At 48.1% G+C, this 26,685-nt stretch overlaps 1 protein-coding gene across 7 annotated transcripts in view; it reads right to left on the bottom strand.

The window, feature by feature from the left end:
* The window catches only part of HDAC4 (histone deacetylase 4), a 180,270-nt gene that overhangs the window by 33,787 nt on the left and 119,798 nt on the right, over positions 1 to 26,685 (bottom strand). For 5 of the 7 annotated variants that reach the window (XM_066189349.1, XM_066189352.1, XM_066189350.1 and 2 more), the window contains 9 exons: positions 25,380 to 25,520; positions 23,450 to 23,562; positions 19,866 to 19,982; positions 19,572 to 19,770; positions 17,090 to 17,319; positions 10,985 to 11,236; positions 9,574 to 9,760; positions 3,575 to 3,708; positions 2,125 to 2,245 (listed from right to left, as the gene is read on the bottom strand). In XM_066189349.1, coding sequence (XP_066045446.1) covers positions 2,125 to 2,245; positions 3,575 to 3,708; positions 9,574 to 9,760; positions 10,985 to 11,236; positions 17,090 to 17,319; positions 19,572 to 19,770; positions 19,866 to 19,982; positions 23,450 to 23,562; positions 25,380 to 25,520 — 1,494 coding nt within the window. The remainder of the gene's footprint in view (positions 1 to 2,124; positions 2,246 to 3,574; positions 3,709 to 9,573; positions 9,761 to 10,984; positions 11,237 to 17,089; positions 17,320 to 19,571; positions 19,771 to 19,865; positions 19,983 to 23,449; positions 23,563 to 25,379; positions 25,521 to 26,685) is intronic. The other 2 variants (XM_066189353.1, XM_066189355.1) reach the window with 1 other exon arrangement.

The raw sequence follows: 26,685 nt of genomic DNA, 5'->3' as shown, positions 1-26,685 counted from the left end.
GTCCAAGGCCTGGCTGGATATTGGGGCTTGGAGCAGACTGGGATAGTGGAAGGTGTCCCTGCCCATGGGAGGGGGTGGGATGAGATGAGCTTCAAGGTCCCTTCCCACCCAAACCGTTCTGGGATTCTGTGATTCCATGAAGGCACATCCCGCTTTTCATTTGCAGAACCTTTAAAAGAAACATCCTGTGTCCTGAAAAGCCTTTCCCCTTTCAGGATGAGGTTTCTCAGGCTTTTTTCTTCCTCACAGAGGTATCAAAGGCGAAGAGTTTAAACAGAGTTATCAGCCCTAACAAACTCCCATTTACATCCCTAAACCTCACACAAAACTTTGCCCTCAGCCTTTAAACCTGTCCTAAACCCACCCTCTAACGTGCTTCAAAGAGCCCCACAAAGCTGGTTTGTAAATTTATAAGCCTTTTAACCCCCCAATGGGAGAGGATGGCTGAAGGAAGGGTTTTTTACAGGCTTGTTTCCCTCTCCATATGGAGCTGTTCCCTGATATCCTCGCTCACATCCTGCACTGTGGGAGCCATAAGGAGAGAAGGGGATCATGTGGGCCGGCAGCCAGTGCCACTGTCAGCATCTCCAGGCTAAAATGGTGCCAAGTGATCTTAGGAAACCAGGTGTAAGCTCGGTTAAGAGCTACTGGACATCCCCTTCGACTGGAGACCCTTGGGAACCTGACGTCCTGCAGCTCTGGGGCTTTTCTGCCAAGTTGTATCCAAACAGGGAATGTTCAGCACTGGAAAGCCCTCAGGTGTTACAATTTCTCTTCCCTATAGGATTAAACTTGATCTCCACAAACACTTTAAAATGAGCTATTAAAGCCACGGGGGGCACAGAACCACAGGAGCTGAGGCAGACCACGGGTTGCTGCCCCCACAGGTACTCTACGGAAACCATCAGGAATGGTTCAGCAATTTGGGTGTCCCCCCAAAAATGTTATCCAAATAAACTGTATCTCCAGAGGCATCTGTGGAACTGTTGAGACAGATCGTGCCCAGAGTCAAGGAGGGAGTGGAAAAGCATCCCAAGAGAATCTTACATCTCCCAGGGAGGATTTACCGAAGTTCCTTCAGACGGACGGTTTTCCACTCCCGAGCGTATGACATCATAAATTCCTGAAAGTTTACATCCTAATGGAGCTATCATTCAGCTGGAGGTGTCTACTTTTGGGTTCTCTGGCTTTAAAGAGATGGAGTGAGCTATAAATACCGTGCTAATTGCGTGTTTAACTATGGGCTAATGGCTTCCCTCTCTGGGAGCTCATGGACACACTGAGCAAAATCTTTCCAGCTCCTTTGCTGTGCCAACTACTTCATGAAGGCCATGGAGTTAATTAAACCCCTTTTTACATCATCCAAAGTTAGGCTAATCCCAAAATAAACTTTCTCAACGTCTAGGTTCCAGAACTGTCTTTTTTTTTTTTTTTTTCCCCCCTGATCCCACGTGAGAACTTCCCAAACTGCCCCTCCAGCCTGCAGCTGCAAAAAGGCAGGAAGGGAGGTGATGATGACTCCACGGAGGTGCTACAGTCCATGTTGTTCGGTGGCTTTGGAGGGTTTCTTATCTGACCATCCATCCCTTAGAATTTCTGTTGGGAAAATAAAACTTTTTCGATATTTCTGCCTGTATTTCCCAACAGACACAGCCCTGTTTCAGGCAGATTTGGTCTCCAGTGAGAAGGATAAACAATCCCACTCCAGATTAAACAAATGTAGAGGCCCCTGCGTCTCTCTTGCTGACTATCTGTACAAACCTGACAGGGGTTTGTTGATGCCTGTGCAGCTGGCTGGGGGCTGCAGATCCAAATCCTTGGGAGAGTGTTTCAATTCCTCCCCTAGCCACGGACAACCGCCCAACACACAGAGTGCCCAAGGATGAAACAAACTGCCTGAACTATCTTTCCTCCTCAGGAAAACATCCTTTTACATCCTGAAGACATCAAAGAAAGGAGGTTTAAGCTGTTTAGGGTTTAGGGATCTTGCCTGAAGAGAGAGAGATGGATACTGTGCATGGAGCTGGGAACAATCCTCTTGGAGCTGCATAGGGCTAAGGAGGAAGGGAGCCCCAGCATCTCACCCAGGGGTCAGGAAGGGGGAGTTCCCCCAGGGAATGATACCTAGAAGCTTCTTGCTGTCCAGTTTCTGCCTGTTCAGAGGGTTTGTGCCATAGAGCAGCGTGTGGGCTTCCGAGTGAACCGTCTGCAGCTCCTCCAGCGTCGCCTTTCTGCCACGGATGCACTGGAAGGGGAAGGAAAAGGGTGGTGAAATCACTGGTGAACTGCTTGACTTTCTTCTCTGTTTCCTTAGCAAGCCACCAAGACAGACAGCAAAACACTAAAATGGGTCCTTTGGCGGAAAAATTCACATTTTGGGTTAATCCTTTACTTGCAACACTTATTTGCTCGACATAGAAAGTCATCTTCAGATTCCTTCAAGATAAAGATGGAAACTTTAAGACAGGTGCTGGCAGGAGGTGGTGGGGATGAAGGAAAGGTTGAAGACCAGAGAGATAAGGGAGTGCATCCTGAAATGGTAGGGCAGAGCTTGAAGAAAGCCAGCATGGAATTAAGGCAGAAATTTTGCATTTTTGGAATAAAAGAACAGTCTGGTGACGCTGAAAGTCACTGGTGGTCAGGAGGGGAACCAGGTGAAGATCAACAACAGCTCCCCTTGTGAGAGCAACCAAAAGTACCAAGGTAAGCAAGGAAATTAAGGAAAATAAATCTTCCTTATGGAAATCAACAGGAAATAAGGGCCAATAATATTGTCTGGGATCTTACAGTAATGAACGTATACATTAGAGAATATCTGTGACTCCCATTGAGGAGGCCAGGCAATTAGCAGTGAGGTTTATTAATCCCTAATAATCCCAAATTTCAATTAAATGGGTACCCACACACAGAGACAGGTTTGAAAGGGATAAACGAGGGCAGGACAGGGAAATTTAGGCAATGGCAATGCTGCCACCACGTGGATGTCTTATCTCGGGAACATTCCCAGCCAGATCCTGACATTGCTGAAATATTTATGCTCTGGGATTCAGTCCTCTCAGGTGCTCAAAGAATTGATGAACGCAAACTTATACCCTCATTTATCACCCCTGCTCTAAGTTGTAACTAATAACCACTCGTTAATTTTTATTATTAATCTTCATTCTTTCTGTTTAATATCTGAGCTTTTCTCTCCATTTGCTTGCTCTTAAAATATACCAAATTAATCAAATTTAACCTCTTGTGATGGAATGGTGCTCAGAGCCATCCTCCTACCCCCACTCCTTTAACAGCATAGCTTGACCATTACTTATTGAAGAACATTAAAAAAGTTATTAAACCACAGGAAAGCTACTGCTCCAGTTTTTGCTGGATAATTGGAGGGGTAACAAATGAGAGGGTTACATATCTTGCTCTTTTCTTTGGCAAATTATAATAACAATAATAACAATAATAACAATAATAACAATAATAACAATAGGTATAGTATAGTATAGTATAGTATAATATAATAATAATGCAATAATAATAATGATAATAAAAACAGTGAAGTGGCCTTTTCTGGTGTTTCACTCACCTCACACTTGCCCCGCAGCCCCGTCTCCTGGAGCCTGGACCAGATGCTCTGGATCCTCCCCGCATGCTCGGGGTGGCTGTTGGTGTTTCCACAGGTGCACTGGTGCTTCAGCATCAATGTGTCATACACAAGGCCTGCAGCACAGGGGACAAAATTGCTCTTGGGTTAAAAAAAAAAAAACACTAAAAGTTTGCCAGTTATAGGGGAAAAAAAAGGCACTTTGCAGTCAACGGTTCTTGGCCAAAATGTTGCGTTCAACTGGGAGCCAGAGAAGTGAAAACCCAAACCCGCATCCACCCCTTCCCGTGGAAGTCCTCAAGGGATATGAGAAGGAAATCAGGACCAAGATGCGAAATTAAACGCCAGGGGGAGGTGACACCTAAAAGCACCAGTGGGAGAGCACAGGAATGGGATCTGGGGCTTCTCCCCTGGCTACCTAAACGCCTCCAGAGCCTGGGATCAAAACCCAGAAGGACCAAGTCGTTCCCTGGCCTGCGTTTCACAAAGCAGCCGTGCTGAAGCCTGGCACCTCGGTTATTCGCTAATTCAGGCCATTAGTGCTCACTTGGGCATCGTTATCGGGCTCGCACGGAGGTGTTTAGCCGAATGAAGCGCTCGGGCAGCTAAACCCCTCTGCATTCCCAAGGATTTACGGCATAACTGCAGCACCGGAGGCTTTGAATCATGCTCCGGAGTTGCTTGGGTACGATTTTGGAAGGGAAGTTGGGATTCCGTAGCCAAGCGGAGGAAAACAGCAGGTCCTCCCCAGTGACAGAATTGTTTCTCTCAAGCAAAAGACACGAAGTCAAATGTTTAAATCCATCTTTCCTTCAGTTTCTGGAAGCTCCAGAATACATAATAAAAACCATTGGTTTGGGGTTTTTTCCCCAAGAGACAGCTTTCCTGCAGGAAATATCCGTATGAAAGTTGGTCCAAGGGCTGGAGCCCCTCTGCTGGGAGGGCTGGGGGTGCTCACCTGGAGAAGAGAAGGCTCCAAGGAGACCTCAGAGCTCCTTCCAGTGCCTAAAGGGGCTCTGGGAGAGCTGGAGAGGGACTGGGGACAAGGCATGGAGGGACAGGATGGAGTGACAGGGAGGGAATGGTTTTAAACTGACAGAGGGCAGCGTTAGATGGGATATTGGGAAGAAATTCTTCCCTGTGAGGGTGGGGGACCCTGGCACAGGTTGCCCGGAGAAGCTGTGGCTGCCTCTGGATCCTTGGAAGTGCCCAAGGCCAGGCTGGACTGTGCTTGGAGCACCCTGGGCTAGCGGAAGGTGTCCCTGCCCACAGCAGAGATGTAAAACCAGGTAACCTTTCAGGTCCTTTCCACCCCAAGGCTTCCATGATTTCCATGGAATGCAAAGGTCCTGATGAGAATCTAAAGCCTCTGAAGGCAGCAGTGGCAGGAGGTGGTTCCAGCTCCCATGTCCAAGGACGTGCACCCCAGCTGAGAGCATTCCAGGGGAATGCCAGGCGAGCACAGCTGCGCCACGGCAGGCACAGCTGGGTCTGTGTTCCCAGCTCAAGCAGGGGCATGCAGCACAATCTGGGAGCTCCAAGGGGCTTGCAGGGGAACCCCGAGAGCAGCTGGAGCTGAGGCTGTGCCCCTGCACGTTCCCAGGCCTGGCTGCAGCTGCAGTCCCACCTCCAGGCTGGGTGTGGGCACGTTGTGCCACCGGGAATCTTGGCTCCCTGCTCCGCCCCTGGCACTCGAAGGTCTGCAGCCTCAGGGGAGGCGTCTGGCAGCTCCTCACTCTGCTGTAGGTGAGTGCAGAGGGAAAAAAAACATCCCCCAAAAGCCAAACCACGGCTGGGTTCCAGGGAGAGAACAGAGCCCTGGTAATTGGCTCCCTTGGGGTCAGCCGAAGTTCACCTGGAGGAGGTTGTGCCTCAAAGCTCTCTCAAGGTTTCCCGTGTTTGATTCACAGCATCAAACACCACCAGGAGATGCTGGGCCAAGGCAAGCTTGGAATTCACCTGAGGAGAAGCTTTCACCCCAGTCTGAGTTTAACTGAACTAGGGCAAGGTCTTAAATGAAAAGAAATTTAGACTGGGTTTAGGAAAGAAACTCTTCCCTGTCAGAGTGGTGAGGCCCTGGCTGTCCCATCCCTGCAAGTGTCCAAGGTCAGCTTGGATGGGGCTCGGATACTGTCAGGTGTCCCTGCCCATGGAACTGGATCATCTTCAAGGTCCCTTCCAACCCAAACCACTCAAGGAATCTATCCCACCCCAAACCAGGTGTTTACAGATTTTGGTTCGTCAATGGTTTCTCCTTTCCCAAGGGTTCACTGATAACAGCAGTGTCTCAGTGAAGCCTATGCCGCAATCACGAATTATTTATCTTTCCTAGAAACCAGCCCAGTGGAAAAGGGAGCTGTTCCCAGTTCCTTCCTGTGGCTGGGGACACTCAGCTGCACACACACACATACACACACACACACACACACACACAAAGGGAAGCTCGGCAATTTAAGCTCAAAATACAAAACTACACTGGCTGTTACAAGTTAATTGAAGTGGTGCTGGAAGCAAGACTCTTTTCAGACATAAGAACAATCATTTTTAAAGGTCAGCACTAAAGCAAAACCAACTGGCTTTTCTTGGCAGAACAAACATATGATCTGAGGTTCAGATAATTATATTCCTCTGCACAGGAGAGAATAAATGCCTTCATCAGAAAGGAAAAACCCTTTAATGCAGAACATCAGAATAATTTGTGGACCCATTTTTGCAGGAGATCAGAGACTGGATAATTGGAGCTATGCAAATTAATGGCCTAACCTGAGGATCCTTATTCAAGTGTGTAGAACAGGGCAGGCATGAGTATTCATTAAAGTCACGGGGCTGCTCGAGCTAGAGAGGGCAAGTTCAAGGACCGGCTTTCTGGGAGGAAGGAAAATTAAATGTCATGCTTCGGGACATCAAACTGATTGCTGGAAGGATCCAGGAAGGGCACAGCCTTCACTTTGATGTGGAGTAATGGACATCATGTTTGAGAGCTGCAGTATGTGCCTCTTTGCCCTGGACCTTTGAAGTCTCAGGTGTTGGACACTGAGAGAGACAGGAAAATAAAACATACATCTACCCCACAACTTCCAGCTATCTGGAGCTAACTCAGCCCAGGGAGAGCATCAGCTTTCTGTATTATTTCTGTATGATATCACAAACATGAAAGGGAGGAACAATTCCTTTGTCTGTTGGACAAGGACTGATCCCTTAAGGGCCACGTTCGCATCCAGAGTGATCATGGTTGACTTAATTAGGGCCATTCAAAGAAGTTTGCTTCTTACAGCCCTCTCACCAAACCATCACACCAGTTTCAATCCTGATTCCTCTGCCTTAGAATTAGCCTCCAAAGCAGCCACTTATCAGCCAGACAGATTTTTCTCGAGAAAAAGAAGCCTGATGCACTTCGGCACTGCTTGCTTTTGAAAAACACCCAAGACTTTAATTTCCTGCCTTCCAAAGAATAGCTCAATCCCGGTGATTAAGCTTTAGTATCCACCTCCAGAAACACAATCTCCAGCATGCCACCGTGGACAACTCCAACAAAACATGAGGCAATTGAACTCACACACATGCTCAGCAGCTGAAATGCCTTTCCCCCCACTTTCTCCTGCTTCCATGTCCATGCCAGTGAGATTTTTTCCCTGCTTCTCCTATGCAGACAGTACAGGTTAATTAATGCAGACCTAGGACTAGTTTCAGGACTAGTACAGGGGTCTTACCTTTATGCTTTGCACCTTAATTAGTGCCAGTGAATGCCTGACTTTATTGTGTTTTTCCTTCTCCATTCACTCAGCATAAATGCAGGGATGGAAGGGAAAAGAAAAGGCAAGCCCTTGGAATCTTATCCTGGATAAATCCTGTGAAAATCGTATTTTACAGGTGAACTACCTGCAGCATTCTGCACCTCATCAGTCTGTGCAGTGCTGGGTAAAAGCAGTGTGATACTCCACTTCTTATTTTAAGCTACTTATTTAGTTTTTCAAACCCTGCCCCCAAGGAAAATAAATCCCGATACTGGAACAGCATCTTTTCCAAGCAGCACAGCTCTCAAATCTACACTCTCACCGCTGCCTGCAATTTTGAGTGAAATTCAGAGGCACAGACCAGAGTCAAATATAGATCCTCTGGTAGGAAATGTTATTTATTGTATGTTCAGAGTCTTTCATGTGATTGATTCAATACCAGGAGAGGAGGAGGAGGGAAGAAAGAGAAGGAATGAATAATCCCTTCAAGCAGGGCCAGGCTTCCTTGTTTTTAAAGCCTCAAGTTTTGGGGTTAAGCATATTAGAAGCTCAAGTTTCATCTGCTCTGACCCTGGGCCAGGGGACTTTTCCTTGCATCCCTGGTAAAAGCCAAAATCTTTTACTCTGGCCAGAACCAACTGCGCTAGAAATGCAGTTCTGCTGAAATTTTGGGGTTCAATGTTAACAACAAATGGGAACTTTAAAGGGCTGATTTGCAAAACTTGAGCCATTTCCTGGGTTTTTCCAGAGCTGACAGCACACGCTTCCACCCTGCCTGCAGCCAGGAACTGAGGAACAAAGTCACACCAAACATGCCACTATTTACTACACCGCCAGGGCCTGAAAATAAACCAGATTCACAGCACTGAGCTGAGTGATGTAAGCAGTGTAGGTTAAAAATGGAATAGAAGCAGAAGTGAAAGGGAAGTAACATCATGAGTTGCTCTCATTTGGGCGTTGTGGATTTCCCCCACACACACACCTTTTCCCAGGGAACACATCACGTTGCAAACTGTTCATTCACAAAGTAAGAGCCTGACATTTGGGGAAGAAGGCGGACTTTGAAATCAATCCTCATCACCCAGCACAGGGCCTGAGGAGTTGCACGGAAAATCAACTTTCAGCTGTTGCTAAGGGCACTGAAGAAAGAGGTAGAAAGGATTTTGGAGGAGAAAAGTTGGCTGTCAGGATACAGGAAGGACAATTATGTTTTTTGCTTTTAATCTTGGTGGGGAGATCACAGAAACCCAGGATGGTTTGAGCTGGGAGGGACTTTAAAGCCCTGTTCCACTGTTCCACTCCTGCCATGGGCAGGGACACCTTCCACTATGCCAGGCTGCTCCATCCTGGCTGTGAACGCTTCCAGGGATGGGGATAAACACGTATTTTGCACTTGTGCTTTCCACCAGACAAACGCAGGATTGCACTCATCATTTTCCTTCACAGGTAAGCAAACACTCTTTGGTCTCTTCCAGACGACTTGAAATCACCAGTTCACCTCGTTTTTCCTAACCTGCAGGCACAGACTCCGTGCGACAGGAGGAGGTGAGGCTGGCTGGGAGCCCGGAGTGGATAACTGATGGCATGTGATTATGGAGGGACTGGAGGTGGTGGAGAAAACAGAGCCAGCATTGCATTTGGCACTCTGTCCTTCAGGAGCACTGGCTCTCCCTGCCTTGCCTCTCAATCAGCTCTGTCACAGCCTGGGACTCACTGTCTGCCTGGAGACACACAGCTCCAGGGCTGTGCTGCTGCTGCTGCTGCTGCTGGTGTGTGCAGGCTATTTTTGCTGTGGGGAAGGGACAAGCAGGACAACAGGGGTGACTCAGTCTTCTCATTGAGGAAGGCAGGTCGTTACGGAGTACCCAAATGCGGATGAGATGCAGAGCCCATGCTTATGGATTTGCAGGGAAGGAGAAGACAATCATAGAATCATCGTCATGGAATGGTTTGGGTTGGAAAAGACCTTAAAGCTCATCTCGTGGGCAAGGCAGAGACACCTTTCACTATCCCGGGGTGCTCCAAGCTCTGTCCAATCTGGCCTTAGACTTCCAGGGACGAGGCTGCTACAGCTGTTCTGGGCAACCTTATCACCCTCACAGGGAAGGATTTCCTTACAATATCCCATGTAACCCTACACCCACCCTAAAGCCATTCCCCCTTTTCCAAGCCCTTGCAGAACAGCTCAACGTAAAACAACCCAGTCACCACAGCCCCCCTGAAGCCCCGAGCCCCCCAAAAGCTCACCTGTTGTGAACCTTGGCTTAGTGGGTGGCTCCTGCACGGACATGGGGAAGGTGGCCGAGGCGGGGGAGGACTGTGCCCGGGACAGGGGTCGGTGTCCCCCGAAGGACACGGGCATGCCAGCTGCCTCCAGCGACGCCTGGTAGTTCCTCAGCTGGTGAATCCGCTGCTGCTCCAGAAGCAGGGCTTGCTGTGGGCAAGAGAAGCAGACAAGAGAAGGTGAAAGGGCCTTCCCAAATGGGTTTTTGAAGGCTCTCAGGCCTGGACTCCTTTCCCTTGCAGCAAAGGAAGATAAGATGTTTCTAGGGCCAAGTCAGGCAGGCACAGCACATGGAGCCCCAGCCCTGAGCCTGGTGCACACTGACAGGGTCACTGGCAGAGGCAGCTCCATCCTCCCCCACAACCTTCTCATCTTCCTCCCCCTGTGCTCCCACCCCGCTGCACTGGGGCATTTAACAGTGAAACAGTCCAGGCCATGGAATGAGTCCTACTCAACCAGATCCCAGGCTGGAGAAGAAGCCCTTAACTGAGCTGGCTCTTTGCACAGCCACACCATCAGCAGGACAGGCTCCTGGTCAGAAGGAATGGCTCCCTCTATTTATTCCTTCCTGCTTTGAGGCAAACCAGTTGCAAAGGAGATACTATTTTAAACACTCCTGAGGTGTGACAGTGGATTCAGGATTAAGGTGGAGAGTCTTCACTTTCAGAGGAACGGTATCACTGATAATGGCCCATCATCAGCAACACAGAATTAGAGAATCCCAGAATGGTTTGGGCCTTAAAGCTCACTCCTGCCACAGGCAGGCACACAACCTTCCCCTACGCCAGATTGCTCCAAGCCCCGTCCAACCTGGCCTCGGACACTTCCAGGGATGATGCGGCCACAGCTTTCCCGGGCAAACGTAGCTCCTGAGCAACATCCCAATGACATGGATCAGCTCCATTACACTGTGCCCCCTTATGACTGGATTTATCACCTGCAATCCACAAGCCTCAGGTGCTTTCCCTCCAAAGTGAGCCTGGCTGGAGGCTCCAGGATCTCTAGTTCCGAAGCAGGAACACCCTTCGCTTGTCCCCTGTTCCTTTACATGCAGCCTCTCTCTGGAAAAATTGGTTTTAAACCATTAAACTAAAACACAATATCCTGCTGCTGGCTAGTGTTCAGAAACGCTAGGATACACTTTTATCTTCCCAAAGAAACAGCCATGGAAGTGTCTCAGTAGTGTTTTGTGCAGGTGATCCAGACTCTCCTCCCTGGGGTTTGTCAGCCGGCAGGTGACTCCAGGGAAGGAATCACCTGATTTTACATCGGGTTCCTGTAACCAGCCAACCCCCGGGAGCTGGATCCCCTCAGAGCAGCACAAGGTGACTTCCAAGCCCAAATCCGTGTTTTACAACAACCCAAGTGCCAGACCTGGCGGAAGAGCAGCTCCTGCTCCGCCTGCCTCTGCCCGGACTCCAGCTCCTGCTGTGGCTCTGCCTCCTCCTCGTCGCTCTCGATGGGCTCCTGCTTGACCTGCACTACGCTGGCCAGTCCCGGGGGCTCCTTCTGGCCGCGGTCACCGTAGGGCTCCTCCAGCAGCGCCTGGTGCTCCCGCAGCTCCTCCTCCGTCTCTTCGGGGTGGCTCTCATGCTGCCGCGCCGGCTCAGTGGGTTTGGAGATGATCTGAAAGAACCCCAAACTCATCTATGAACCGCACCCTGCCACAGGGAAAGCTCGCTCTGTTCTCCAGGCTCGCGGGAAAGAGCAATTCTGAGTTATTCTGGTTCACAATCCAGGCCCGAAACAAGCTCAGGGGAAGGTCAGAGCAACCTTGGCATTAAGGGCTCCAAAATCCCGTGTCCCAAGTAATGACACCCCCTTATTTTCCACTTCATCTTCCCTCTGAAGGAATAAGAGCCTCTTGCTCCTGCACGCCTCCAGATGCTGCTCCATTCACAAACCCACAGAGCAACCATCGAGATGTCTGGCAATTAAATTCTGAAAGAATACGGGGGACACAAACCCTCCAACAGAGTTTTTGCTGCCTGTTTGCTCAACATCACCTCAAATCACTCCCTGAATTTCATCCGTGCGACTGAAATAATGATTACTTGAAAATCTGCACTCTTATGGAGCTGGTTAAGAGGAAACTCAGGACATGCAGCAGAGAGCAAACCTCAAGAGCAGCACTGTTCGAACCTGACCTTCCTAACCAGACATAGTAAACATCTCAGAGAGCAGCTCCTAAACCAAAAGGAACAATTAAATTTTCACTGTAATTCACTCAGACTTTTTGTAAGTTCTTTGGCAAGATAAAATTCACAGTTCTCTGTCTCAGACTGCTTATGATTTTTATTTGGGATAAAAGAAAAAAACAAACCCAAATGTGACTGGTTTTTAACTCCAGCATAGGAAAACCAATCCATTTCCTCCCTTTCAAAGAGCTCAGGCTGTCCCTGTTTCACAGGCTTATAAAGAAACTGCTGCACTTTGAAAGTTGTCAGGGCAAGGTTTAATGAGGATTAGGTCATCGGTATGGAAAGCAATATTGATTTTAAATCTAATAAAGCTAAATCAAAACATGGTTACTGAACACATGCAGGAGGAAGGACTATTTGTCAGCAACTTGCTCTTTGAAGAACAGTGGCTCCAACCTGGAATTAAGCCTTTTTTCCCCAAAAAGCAGGAAGGAAGGCTCTGCCATATAGCCTAAGCAAGGCAGAGGGGCAGGAAGGGAGCTGAATCTGCAAGGGACATGAAGAAAGAAAAGAGGAAGGCGAAGGAGATCCTGGTGCCACTGCTGAATGAGGGAAGGCACCTGGTGGCACATACGATAGAATTAATGGCTTATTTAAGACAATCCTTCAGGAATCCCAGGATTCTGACACCAGAGGAAAAGTCTGGAACAAGGAGAACTTCCCTTGGTGCAGGAATTACCAGGTTTAGGCGACACTTAAAAGACCTGGAGATCCTTAAGTCCATGGGACTCTGATGGGTTGCACTCACAGGTGATGGGACAAGAGACCAGGGGCACAAATTAAAACCCATAAAATTCCTTCTGAACACAGAAAACCTTTTTTTTGTTTGTTTGTTTTTTCCTGTGAGGGTGGTCAAACTTGAACAGGTTGTTCAGAGAGTTTCTGGAACGTCCATCCTTGGGAGATCCTTGAGCAACCTGCTCGAGGAAGGACATTGCCCTCAGTGACCTCAGGAGGTCCCTGCAAAGATTCAGGGATCAAAACCCCTCAAGGATTTTTGTGAGGTTCCCCCTGGCCCCGCCAGTTTCATTCCTTATAGTGCACACTGAATAACCAAACCACATTATCGAAAAATTCTTCCACCAATTTTCTTTAAGCCCTCTTAGGCTTGATGAATATTATCTGTTTTAAAGATAATTAAATCATCATAAACCATCTGCTGCTTGTTTTTTTGGGTTTTTTTTTTCTCTGCTTGGATCAAAGGTCTCAAGCTTTTGAACTTAATGCCTTTTGAACTTCTGAACTGCACGAGGTAATTGCTGGGAAAAATACAGTGCCATTGTCATACCTAATAGGAATGAGAGGCAGTGTAATTCTCTGGAAGTTTTAAATTATTCCTCCTCCTTAAAAATGTAAGAATTAAATGACGACCACGGTGAAGGTTGAGAAGAGCAAGTGGTCAATGACAAGGACATTTCAGACGTTCTGTCTGCAAAGGGAATCTCCTGGTCTGTCCCCAGTTCCAGCTGCTGCAACCCCGCTCTTACAGGAAGATTTTGCAGAGAAGACGCTTTGTTACCAACACATTCCACATAAAAGTACATCGACTATCTGCATCCCAGGCCCATTCAAACTCCCTAAAAATCTTCCATTTGTGCAGTTTTACGAGCACGTGCTCGTGCAATTTAAAATTGGAGGGAATAAAAGTGTGAGGGGCTGGCTGCAAAGGTAGCACTGAGAATGCTTGTAAATATATCTGAAACTAAGCGCAAAGCACCATAAATAACCCCTCCATCCCTTAATTAACTCTCTGGCTTCCTCTGCCACGAGGTTACTCCTCTGTTTTCATACCCAGTGGCCTCTGGCTGTCACAAACTGCCTCCATAAACCTCTGGTAAAGGCACTGCCTCTCCAGCCTCAGGCAGATAACGACTTCGCTCCGGAATAAATTACAGCTCTCTAGGCACAAGCATTTTTAAAAGGCTCCATGCAGCTGGCAAGATTTCTCCTCCACAGCTTTGAAATACAAAGAACAGAAATAATAAAAACCCCTAAAAAACAAAAAAATAACAACACAAAAATCCCACATAGCAAAGTCAGGTCATAGTTACAGAGAAAACCAAAGGGTTCATCATTTTTTTGTCAAATGTTTCATGAGGGGAAAAAAGCTGCCTTTTTCACTAGTGACATTTCAGCTGGCATTGGATTTGTCCAGTAGATGTGATAAATAGAATCACAGAATCATTAGGGTCAGAAAAGACCTCCAAGGCCATCAAATTCAACCTCTGAGCATCACCATGCCCATCAATCCATACCATCTTTTCCAGGACACCTTTCTCCACAGTGGCAAGTTCCTGGGAGACAAAAGACCTTGAAGGTCCTTACAACAGGTTAGAGACATCTATTTACACATCAGAGATCAATGAGGAGTCCCTAGAAGAAGAACCATGGAATCCCAGAATGGTTTGGGCTGGATGGGACCCCAGTCCCCACCGGTGGAGTGGCACAGGAGGAAGGCCAGAGGAAGAGAGGAGCCAGGAAGCAAAGGAGGATGTCAGCTCAGCCCTGACCATGCCATGATGTGCAGAAGCCAGCACAACTCCCCCTTTCCTCCCTTTAGAGGTGGAGGATGAACTCAAGGAAGAAACAGAACAACTCTGGACAGCTGGAGACACAGCTTTGATGAAAATGAGGAAAAAACAGAAAAAACCAAAAAGGATGATAAAGGCCAAACTCATTCGACTTGATGTGGCTCTTCCCACATTCCCTTTGGGTTCTGATTTTTAACTTTTATAGACTAAAGAGAAAAAAGAGATGCTAAAGGATGATGGGGAGAGGCTGACTTGGGCACCAGCCATGTAGGGAGCTGGCAGAGCCTTCTGCAGCAGCCAAAGCCGACAGAAATCTCTTGATCTGTTTGTTTGTTTTTTTTTTTCCTTTAAGTGACAGGACAGCAGGGGAAAAACAACTGTCTGAGGCAACCTCAGTCCTACAACTAGAAGGACCAGCAGACTGTGGAGTTTCGGTGCCTGAAGGAGAGGGAGCAACCCACCTGCAAGGCTGCATGGGGCTTGGAGTAAACTTCTGATATTTCAAATCACAGAATCCCTAAGGTTGGAAACGCCCTCTCAGACCACAGAGTCCAACTGTTCCCCCAGCACTGGCAAACTCACCCCAAACTGTCCCCAAGTGTCACATCCACAGATTGTCTGAACATTTCCAGGGATGGTGACTCCCCCACAGCCTGGGCAGCCTGTGCCGGGGCCTAACCACCCTTTCAGCGCTGAAATTTTATCTGATCTTTTCCAACCTAAACCTCCCCTGGCACTTCCCTTTTGAACATTAAACGTGGGCAAAAAAGGTGGGAAATAGAAGCACAGGCTGATGCTGGAATATCAGCTCAGTGAGAATCACAGAACTGTTTGCGTTAGAACGGTTTTTAAAGCTCATCCCATTGCACCCCTGCCAGGGGCAGGGACATTTTCCACTATCCCAGGGTGCTCCAAGCCCCACCCAACCTGGCCTTGGACACTTCCAGGGATCCAGGGGCAGCCACAGCTCCTCCGATGATTATTCTTATTATTTTTAAGTAAAACGACACATTTTTCCTTAATTGCCTTCCTGGAAACAGCAAGACTTGTTTGGCTGCAGTCCTCTCAAAAATTTCATCTGCTGCAGGCACCTAACAAGGGAACATTAAGGGCCAAAATCTCAAAGTTTGGAAAAATCACATCAAATTAAGAAAAGCCTGATTTATGAGTATAAAAATACATAAAATACTTCAGGAGTATTATTTATGGGAAATCCACAAATAAAAAAAATTAACAGGCAGTGCTATCGGTCCTGTTAATAATTAAATAATAGTTTATTTTATTTTTAGTCCTGCCTTTAACTCTCCTACACACACAAGGGTCCTAAAATATCCCCACATCTGGGAAAAGTCTTTTCCCATGTCAGCACTTGGATGCTATCCCACGGGATAAATCCGCCACATGCATGCAGTGCTAGCACCAAAGTGATTTTAACTCGTGACTCCTATAAATCAAACACAGGGAAATCAGTTTAATTAAACCCTCTCGGACTGATTTTGCTGTGGAGAGTGATGGACAAAGCCGGAATTCAGAGTGCTCCAGTGGCTCTCCAGCTCCTGGGAGGTCCAGGATAAAGTCTGAATGAGCTCAGTGGATACGTCACAGCCAAAGCTTTGGAAAAGATTTAAAAACCTTCATGCAAAAAATCGCTCCAGCTGACACTTCCCCAAACAAAGAAACCCAACTCGCTGCCCCACACCCCATGGCCCCGGTCCCGAGGAGTGTTTGGAGGTGGGGGGGAAATGGGATCCCTGTGGAGCAGCAGCTCCCCAGGGTCTTGTGTGCAGGGCTGAGCTGGGGCCAGGGCTGGCACCCGTGGTGGCAGCGCTCCAGGAGGACAGCATTGACGTCAGTGACTTGTGTAATCATCCTGCCTCAGCCCCAGCCCATAAACAAGGGTTTGGGGGTGGTGTGTGTGTCCAGAGGGATTGTGGCTTCTTTCGCTCCTTGATCCAGCCCTTGGTAGTTGTGTTTTCTTGCAGGACTGGAACAGGGGAAACATTTGGAGGAACCTCTGCTGTAAATGAAACAGCAGCGATCTGAACGGCCGCCTGCCACGGGCTCGTCCTGAGCCCCAGACCTGCTGCTGGAATTACTGCTGTCCTAAGGAAAGACTCCACTGGAACTCCTTGGGAGGAGTGTTCAGAAAGCCTCAAAACAGTACCAATCCCAGAATGGTTTGGGTGGGAAGGATCTTAGAGACGATGCAGTGCCATCCCCTGCCATGGGCAAGGACACCTTCCACTACCCCAGGCTGCTCCTGTCCACCCTGGCCTTGGACACTTCCAGGGATCCAGGGACAGCCACAACTTCTCTGGGCACCCCATGCCAGGGCCTCCCCACCCTCATAGGAAAAGATTCCTTCCCAGTATCCCATCCATCCCTGCCCTCTGGCAGGGGGAAGCCATTCCCTGTGTCCTGTCCCTCCAGGGCTTTGTCCCAGATCCCTCTCCAGCTCTCCTGGAGCCCCTTTAGGCCCTGGAAGGGACTCTGAGCTCTCCCTGGAGCTTCCTCTTCTCCAGGAGAACACCCCTAAGTCTCTCAGCCTTTCAGCAAACGTTTCAGTAAATCTGAGTAACTTCCTTCACCAATACCTCCTGGTGGTGTCATGCCTGAGAGAGGTCCAAGGATGAGAGGCCCAGGGATGTTGGAGGTAGAGCCCACAAACACACCTGCACTAGAGACCTCGAAATCGCATGCTTGAAGCTGCTGCGGAGGACAAAAGGCATTGAAAGCTTCATGCCTACCTTGTTGATGTGCAGCTGCTGCTGCTGGAATTGCTGTTTGTGTTTCTCCAGGAACTGCTGGTGCTGCTGCTGGATCACCAGCTGCTGGAGGGCCTGGGCGTTCTGGGGCAGGGGAGCAGACTGGGTGCGCCCGAGAGGGCGGTGCTGCCGCAGCTTGTGGATCGAAGGGGAGACCCTCTCTCCACCCACCAGGGGCTGTGCGTGCAGGGGCAGTCCTGAAAGATACCAGTCTGAAGATAATATGGAAGAAAAAACAGTAGAGGAGAAACAAAAGGAAGAAGAAAGGAAGGGAGAAAACGGCTGTTGAGTAACACTGACGGTGACATTGATACCATGTCAAACCCAGCCACCTCGCTGGAGCTGCCTTGAGAGAGAGCACATAAATTAATCACGACTGCACAGAGCAATGCTTTGCCTGATTTGAGTTCTGTGTCAGCTTGGTGACTCAGAGACCCTCTGGAAACATCTTACTTTTTGGAACCAGCAACACCTTACTGACCCCTCTGTCACTACACGAGACCACAATGGTCTGGAGAAGTTTAAACCACACAGCTTGCCTTGGTTTGGGGATTGATCCCAGGTTTAATTCAAGCTGGGCTAGGGCTGCAGTCACTTTTGGGCAAGAAGCCCTCTGCTCTTCTCAGGCCTCGGTTTAGGAGAGGGAGAAGCTGCCCAGAAGTCTGCAGCCAGTTGGATGCCGAAGATTGGAAACACCTTGGCATTTGTGTCCCAGGATGTGACCTCCTTTCCCACCAATTCACAGAACTGCCCTACATGGAAGGAGCGGACTCATGTGAAGGCCTCTTTTCTCAGAAAACTTAGAGTTTCTCCCACTCTGCTTTTTCTGACAGGGTATTTGACTTTATAAATGCATGTCTCTACAGATGTCAGTGTGTACACGCACAGGTCTGCGTATGAATACATGGATAATTGGGAAAGATGTGTTCCTTTTCCCTGACAGCACAGTTCCTTCTCCCGAAAAGTTCAAATCAGACAGCACGGGATATTTTGGAAGACTACTTTCCTCCAAGGCAACAGCCAAGGCACTCCTGGGAAAGCTTTCCAGGAGACACCATGTTCACAGAATCCTGGAACAGCTGGGCTTGGGAGGGACCTTAAAACTCATCTCATTCCACCCCCTGCCATGGGGAGGGACACATTCCACCATCCCAGGTTGCTCCAAGCCCTGAGTACGTTCCATCAGGAATAAGGAACATTAGGATATGTGGGATACTACCTGGAGTAACCATTCCAAAGAGGAATGACACAGCTAAGGAATTCTAGTCTAGCCTCAGAAACTGTCTGGCAATGTCTACCTTCCAGCACAGAGAGAGCCATCACAGCTGGATAATTCCGCACCTTTCGGGGGACCATCTCCAGAGCTCAAGGCTCTCCAGCAGAATCCTAAATAACTCCACGCTTTGTTTCAAAGGAGTTTCCAAATACTAGCTGCAGCTTGGCAGCCGGTGCACTCAAAGCTTTGGGGACCACGTGTGAGCTCGCTGCCTCTCAGCTGCTGCCTCTGGAACATTTCTCCTCATTTCTGTGCCCTGACTCTTTCTCCTGAGTGTTGGATTGTAACACGTTGTACTTGCTCGGAAAGCACCGCGTGGAGCAGGTGGAGTAGAAGGAATTTGCTTGGAAGCAAACACAGTGTGCTGGAAACAGCAGGAAGCAAACACCACGCTTCTCTGCGTCAGGCTCCCCATATCTACGTGCTCACAAGCTTATCCCAACCCCGTGGATATTCCTGGGGTTTGGATGTACAACCAGCCACGAGCTGCAACGCTGCTGGGGCAGACACCTCCCAAGAACTTCCACTAGAAATGGGAGGAAGGGAAGGAAAACCAACACGTCAGCAACTGAGGCAGAACATCCTTTGTCCCAGCACCACACACAGGAAACCAGGAACGCATCCCAGTGGGAATTATTGCTTTGAATCCAGCCTATTTATAGTCACAGGCCTTCCCACAGGTAGTTCATTCTGAAAACCCAGCACCGGGAGTGACTCACGGCAATTAACATCCTGGAAAGGGAACGCACACAAATAAATACAATCTGTTGAGAGGCAGCTGATTTTGCCATGGTTTTGCTATTTATATTAATGATAGAAAGGAAGTGTTTTAACCTGTGATTTTTTTAAGTGTGTGTCTTTCATAATTTCATGGAATAGAAACCGTCCATGGAAAGCAGGAATCGTTAAGATGCAATGTTTTTGCCCTCACTTTGATCTGAACTGGTCAAAACTCTTAAGAAATAGAGTTTTCAGCTTTTACCAACCAACTTTTCTATCCTGAGGGGACAGATCCGATTTTGGAAAAGTCACCACTAATCAATGAATCAACAAACCAAGGTTATATGTTCCAACTGCGGGGTGTAGAGGCGAAGCAGGACCTAGAGGCTGCCTTGAAAACAACCCAACAGATCCCTGCTGGTTTCCTCTCTTCTCCAGGTGCCCAAGTGCTGCCCCTGGAGCGCTCACCTGTGACCAGGGGTGTTTGTGCAGTTGGCTGTTCCAGTAGGACCATGTGCTGCAGGAGAGGGTTGTGTGCAGTTCCCCCATCCCTCTCCAATGGTGTAGTGCTCAGGTAGGGAGTGAGGTGAGTGCCAGGGAATAAGGAGATCCGCTGCTGTAAGGCTGGGATTGTGAGCCTCTCTGCGTCCTGCTGCGTTTGTCCTGCCTGCAAATGCACCAAGGCATAGGGGGTTAAGAGACATCCCAGAGGCTGATCCCAATCCCACTGACATCCCGGAGGCTGATCCCAACCCCACTTACACTGGAAGGGCCGGTGGCAGGCAGTCCTAGCGTGATGTTGGGCAGGGAGGGCGAGGTGTAGAGCGGGAGCTGCGTCACGGAGCCCTCGCGGTTCACGAGCCGGTGAGCCAGGCTGGTCTGGAAGCGAGAGCGACCATGGGTGAGAGCCCATCCCCAGAGCCTGCCAGGACACGGCACTCACCGTGACAAGGCAGCAGGAGGGGATGCAGAGGTTCCAGAACTGCACAGACACACCAACAATCCCACCCTGTGCATCCCTGGAGCGCTACTCAAATGGCTCCTGGAGCTCTGACAGCCTCGGGCCGTGCCCACTCCCTGGGGAGCCTGGGCAGTGCCCAGCACTCTCTGGGGGAAGAATCTTCCCCTAGCATCCAACCTAAGTCTCCCCTGGAACAGCTACATGCTGTTCCCTTGGTACTTATCCTTCTGAAGCATTTGCCTTTTTAAAGATAAAACAGACTATCTTAAAAAAAAAAAAAAAAAAAAAAAAAAAAAAGCTTTACAATTGGTGTTTTTTTCTTTAGCAAATAAGAGACAATTTATGTTATTTACTAGCGTGTGTTAGCATAAATCAGACTTCAAAATCCCATCCAAAAGCCTCAAGGTTGCATTTATGGAGCTATTTCCTGATTTTCAGGGTGAAATGCAAGATTTTCTCAGTTATCTTACAGGCATTTGAAGCAAGAACACTTTAGCAAAAATACCTTTAATTTCTAAACAAGACTGATTTGAAATACGCACTAGAAAACCCATTATAAAAATTACAATAAAGTGCCTGATTTTCCTGTTAGGAAACCAGTGTTCTGATCACCCTGAGGTCTCTGCAGGTGATTTTCCAACGTAAATAGAATTTAGACTTCAAGAAAACTTCTACGGAAGTCTGTTAAGCCCAGGTGCTGCTGTGAAAAAGGAGATTTTGTTTACCTCAGTATTCTCTCATGGGGCAATCTGTACCTAAGTTGTGGCCGTCCCATCTCTGGAATTGTTCAAAGTCTGGTTGTTTCACTCCCTGCAATGGGCGGGAACATCTCCCACTATCCCAGGGTGCTCCAAACCCAAAATCCAGCCTGACCATGGACACTTCCAGGGATGAGGCATCCATGGCTTCTCTAGGCACCCTGTGCCTTTTTTTTAACAGACTCATTGTAAAAAAAACTTCATTTTTCTCTCTAATCTAAAGTGACTCTCCATGTGATTATTTGTACCCACACACTTCTCCTTCCAAGTGATTTTTTAGCACTCCTGGCAATTTTGCTTTAATTTAAATTACATAATGTCAGTGTGCCATTGAAAGTAAGATACTTATTGTCAGCAGAGGAATGAAATATTTTACTGATATCATAAATGAAACAAAACTACATCCATTTTCCCTTTGAACAATCAATACTCTGGAGTTGTGCCTTAAAGCCTCTCCTGGGGATTTGATATAGAAAACAGAGGAGAGAAGAACACAGTGGCTTGATGCTCTCAGCATATGGGATTTGGCAGCATTATCATCACTTTAAACACACAGCTCCCATCTCTGGGCTGTGCACAAACAGGCCTGAATTGCACACAGCCCTTTCTGAAGGCACAATTTGCAGCTGTACTCAAGGAGTTTTTACAGGCTTGTACCAACTGCAACGGCAGTGAATGCTGCGTGCCTTTCAGAGAGGGAAAAACCTCTAAAAACAGTATTTCAAAACAGAAACTGTTTGTTTTAAAGGAGGTAGGGCTGCAGTCTTTCCCCACTGAAGGCACTCAAGTAATGAATTGGGGCACCATCCTCCAACACACCTGGTTCAAGGGCTGATGCAGCAAACTAAGAAGCAGTGAGATATATTTCTCATTTAAAATAAAACACAAAGCTAAGAATGAAACACAACACTATCTTTTAGAAACACTCAAATATTTCCAAATATTTAATGGTGGGAACATGGGAAATCCTGGTCCAGCAGTATTAAAGGAATCTCCAACACTTAAGTTCCCAGCTCATACAACTCCAAGTGAAGAAGATTCTAAAGACATCAAATGCCACTTATTTTTTCCCAAATACAGGCCAATGGATGAGCTGGGATCACATGACATGAATGCTGAAATAAAATGTAGAGTTATTTTTCTTTGGGAAAGGGAAAGGCTTGGGCAGGACAGGGCTTTTTCTTCAAACTGTTTGTGTTGCTCGCGCCTCAGCCTAAGACACAAAATTACTGCATTACAAGCAGTAATGATGGAAAGACTTTTTCTTGTGGTCCGTGTTCATTTGATTAGGTGTTGGTGGTCTAGTTCCAGATGATCAGCTCTAATTATTAAGTTGAAAAATCAAATGGATGAGGACGATGCTCCAGCTTCACATTCACCTGCAGGAGCTCCAACTTCGTGGAGTGGTTTGGGCTGGAGGGAAACTTTAAGACCACCTGATTCCAATCCCCTGCAGGAAGCTGCCTGCTCTGCTTATGTCACCAAAAAAAAAACCAAAAACCCAACAACAAAAAACAAACCTGTCAAATCCACTAGCTTTTCCATCAGCAGCAACTGGGAATTTGCAGTTTGCTAAGGACAGACAAGACTGACAGCTCCTGGATCAGCAAAACCAAAACTCAGTGCTCGTCCTCTTGGGGCAAATGAAGCCTCCACCTCCCACCAACTTAATCTTCACACTAATTACCTAAATCTGTGAGGTTTGCTATAGACTAGCGTGGCTGGAATGTGTACTGGATCATTTGGCAGGGCAGAGGGTGGAGAAGGAGGCATGTTCCCCATATTAAATACTGTTACACTACATTAGAAATAAAAATAAAGTACAAAACTAGAAAGCAATAAGGACTGACATTTCCATCATCAGAAGGCCTTTTCAATTCTAAAGGAATATTTGTGGAGAACAAGCCCCAGCCTGTTTTTGGAGCCCTGGTCTTAAGACAGACTCTATTCATGGGGCGAACAGCTAATGGGAAGCTGGATAAAAAGAAATGCACCACTAACATCAGACAACCACACTGGTTTTCTACAGACACAGTTTACAGTGGGAGCCAGCTCACATGGCCAAGACCCCTCGGAAAAGCCTGGCTCCAAGATTCCTGAACACAGGAGCTGCTGTGCTCAATCCAACCCCACCTCACCCAGGCTAACACCCTGCCCTGGGCATCCAGCGATGGCTCAAGTGATGGTGAAAGTTTATGGGATTATAAACCAGCACATGGCACCAATCTTTCAGATCCCCAGTTGTGGAGGAAAAGTTTAAATTCATTCCCTTTAATCCAGTAATGGTTTGGGTCATATTTAGACCAGCCTACTGCACACAATAAATCCATCCTATATACAGGAATAAATTCCCCAAACATTAAAATACTTGCATTTGACCTTGTTGAATCCCTTTATTTTTACTTTCTCCTCACTGCAAAACCACTGCAAGTTACCACAAGCTGCCTGTGAGCTGGTTCAAACCAGATTTAATAAACAGATAAGGCATCCTCTCAGCTCAGGCTGAGAGGTAATTCCCAAAGTCTGCTCCAAGTCACAAGCTGGGGTTTTCCTTTTGTATGGTTTAGTCCTAAAACTCTCCCCAAGCTGATGTGCATTAAAAACCAGAGGGAAGGAGGGCTCTGTACCTCTGCTTGGATACTCGTGACTGATCCTGCAATTCCGTTCTCGGTGCTGATGTTGTTGGAGCTGTTGTTCGGAGAGCTGGGACCAGATCCAGGAGCACTGTTGCATGCAGAGTCTGAAAAACACATCCAACACCAACTTTTAACATTAGAAACCATCTCTGTGATGGTATTTAGACAGATAACAAACCCTCAAGTTTTGTTTTGGATGAAAGCAGCCCTCCTCCTCCTCCCCTTCTTCCCCCTAAATCTTCCCAGGGCACTTAAAATACCAACAAACACTTTCAAATGGTTTATCCAAGTACCTACTCAGCATATTTAAGTCTTCTCCCATGGGGATTTCTCTTGGAGTGTATTAATAACTTGAATTATGATTGAAAGACAATAAAAGGCATGGAAGGTTTGAAGAGGTCAGACTGGAGGAGGTTGGAGCTGCTCTGCTTCATTTTTGTGGAAGTGCCGCTCTCACCCTCTTTCCCTCTAACCCTAAAGACACCTCCTTCCATCAGACCTCCCTCAGAAAGTCTCTCACCTGCTGCATGGCACAGCTGCTAGCGTTCCTCCTTTTATTTGGGAAGGTTAATAACATTCAAACATTTTCTTCTGAACTTTCCTCGTCCCCAAGCATTTGCAGCAAGAGACTCTCCCAGCAGCTGCCTCCTCATTACTCCAGGAGGAATAAAAGCTAATTTTTACAAGGGCCTGGAGGGACAGGACAGGGGCAATGGCTTCCCACTGCCACAGGGCAGGCTTAGAGGGAATTGTAGGAAGGAATTCTTCCCTGTGGGGTGATAAGGCACTGGCACAGGCTGCCCAGAGAAGCCATGGCTGCCCCACCCGGGAATTGTCCAAGGCCAAGTAGGAGCAACCTGGTCAAGAGGAAGGTGTCCCACCAGAACCCCTTGCATTCTTCAGGGCTTAAACATAATTTCTATTCCCCAAAGCATGACTGTTTTTAAAACTTATTTTCCATTCAAAAGTCCCCTCTCACCCCGACAACTCCGACACTTTTCTAACAGGCTTCAGGCTAGCTTCTTGAACCATGTCCATGCCAGTGAGAAATGGGAGCTTCCACTGCCATTTCTGAAGTCATTGCAGGGAAAAATGGTCAGCCAGCAGCAGCCATGTGCCACATAGCATTGTGTGAGTGAAGGAAATTGGATTTTCAGGTCTGAAAGGCTGCCAGAACTTGCAGACTGCTTGGAAAACACTTCCAGGCACAGGCTGGGATTTTTGGGGTGTCCTGTGCAGGCCTAGGGTTGAACTGGATTATCCTTGTGGGTACCTTCCAACTCAGGATATTTTATAATTCCACAACTTTTAGCTCTTGAAATCCTCCTTCCCCTCTGCAGAGAGGCTCTGACACAGAGAAGTGCTGAGGCACCCCAGGGTCACCCAAACCCACCCCGCTATCTAAAGGGAGCTCACTTTGAGTTTGATGGAGTGATGATCATGTGCCTTGGAGCGAGACAGGCCTGGCAAAGCTGTCACTGGATGGTACTTACACAGAGACATCCCTAGATGGTGCTAGGAATTAACTTTATGGTAATCTCATCACATTCTTTTCTCTGATCCCACTTGCAAACTTCGGTCCTGGAAGGACACGACTTTTCAACAAGAAACTGTCAGCTGAGTACTCAAAAAGGAAGTTTTATTCAGCTGTACATTTAAAACCCCTGGGTCAAGAACCTTTTCCTATTTTCCACCTGAACTGACACAGCTCCAGGTGTGTTCCTGGTCACAAGGAGCAGAGATGGGAGCTGGCCCTCCTGAGGAAGCTGCGGATGGAGATGAGGCCTGACCTCAGCCTCCCCCAGGCTGGACAATTCCAGTGCCCTCAGCTTGGTTCCAGCACTGCTGAAGCACACGAAGGAGACAGGAGTGGATTTTGGGAGAGGAGGAGGGGGTGAAGAATTGAGGAACTGTCCCTTACCCGCGGTACCTGTGACGTCCAACGGGCGCTTCTTGAGCGCGGTCACCACGGGCCCGTCCTTCCTGCGCAGGAGAGGGCTGCTCCTCCTCTCTGCCACCTTCTGCTTTAGCCTGGACCGCAGCTTCAGGTTGGGTTCAGAGGCTGGCCAGGAAAATGAAACAGTGTTAGGAGCGTCTCAGCAGTGTTCTACTCAGCCTGCAGTTGAGTTGAGTTGAGTTGTGTTGAGTAGAGCTGAGCTGAGTTGAGTTGGCTGGCTGCAGTCCAGCATTTGCAGGAGGCTAAACTAAATTAAGTCATTTGCTAAAAAATATTTGGAACACAGACTTGTAGTGTAACAAACAGGCCCCAGCCCATGCAAGGTCTGGATTCAACAACAACAACGACAGGCATTTGAATTAAAAATGTAATAACCATCCTGCAAAGTCTTCTCTGAACGAAGACACAGACTTGGGTTTAGTGCAGAGTTTCCCACCTCTGCCCAACTTGCTCCCAACCCAGTGGCAAACCCAGCTGGATGGGATCCAGGGAAGCAGCAGAGGAATGGCTGAGCCAGCTGAGATGCTGCTGTTGGTTATCTCTGATGTGCTACTGGAACGGGCAGCTCCACACCCTCAGAGTCATCTGACCCCAGGGTGAGCTGGCTCAGGGAGGGACACCAGGGCAGGGGGAAGGAAAACACCAAAATCAAACCCTACAAGCAAACCAGGTGATTGTCTCCCTGCTGGCTCCCTGTGTCAACTCAAGGGAAAGGGCATGAGAGCACGGCCAAGGAAAGCCAACACCAGAGAGGAAGTTTGTTTGTTTGGGAAGCATCTTGGGGTTACATCATCACAGCCTATCAGTTCTACCCTATCTAACAGCATGTCAGACACCTGGGAAGTTCCAGACTGTTCAGGGCAGGTGTGGATGCATTTCCTGTGACCACAGCCTTGTATACACCGTGCTTTCGAGAGACTCCCTCCAAAACCCAAATCCTGAGATCCCAAAAAGCCGAGGCAGAGCTCCTGGGAAGCCCCAGCGCCCCTGGGGCCAGGACAGCTGGTGGCAGCGCATGCGTTATCAAGTCTCCATCAAGGTCACGAAGCTTTAATTCAAGACTCCTCCTGCAAGATGATTTCCTCTGGGAGCTTTCTGATCTCCCGAGCCCTGAGTGAAATACCTGCTGTGGGGTTTGAGGGCTCCTGACAGAGCTGAGATGAGCAAACCGGGACCATCCTTTCCCCTCCTCAACAACCCTGCTGCTTAATCCCTTTGAAACAGCAAATCCTGTGCGCACTCCATTACCAACCAACACACTCCAGGGTGA

The sequence above is a fragment of the Chamaea fasciata genome, unplaced genomic scaffold, assembly GCF_029207755.1.
Source record: "Chamaea fasciata isolate MVZ Bird 193981 ecotype frontalis unplaced genomic scaffold, bChaFas1.0.hap1 SCAF_8, whole genome shotgun sequence".
Classification (NCBI taxonomy): Eukaryota; Metazoa; Chordata; class Aves; order Passeriformes; family Sylviidae; genus Chamaea; species Chamaea fasciata.
Note: the sequence above shows the minus strand (reverse complement) of the source record. Positions and strands in the feature narration are given on the sequence as shown.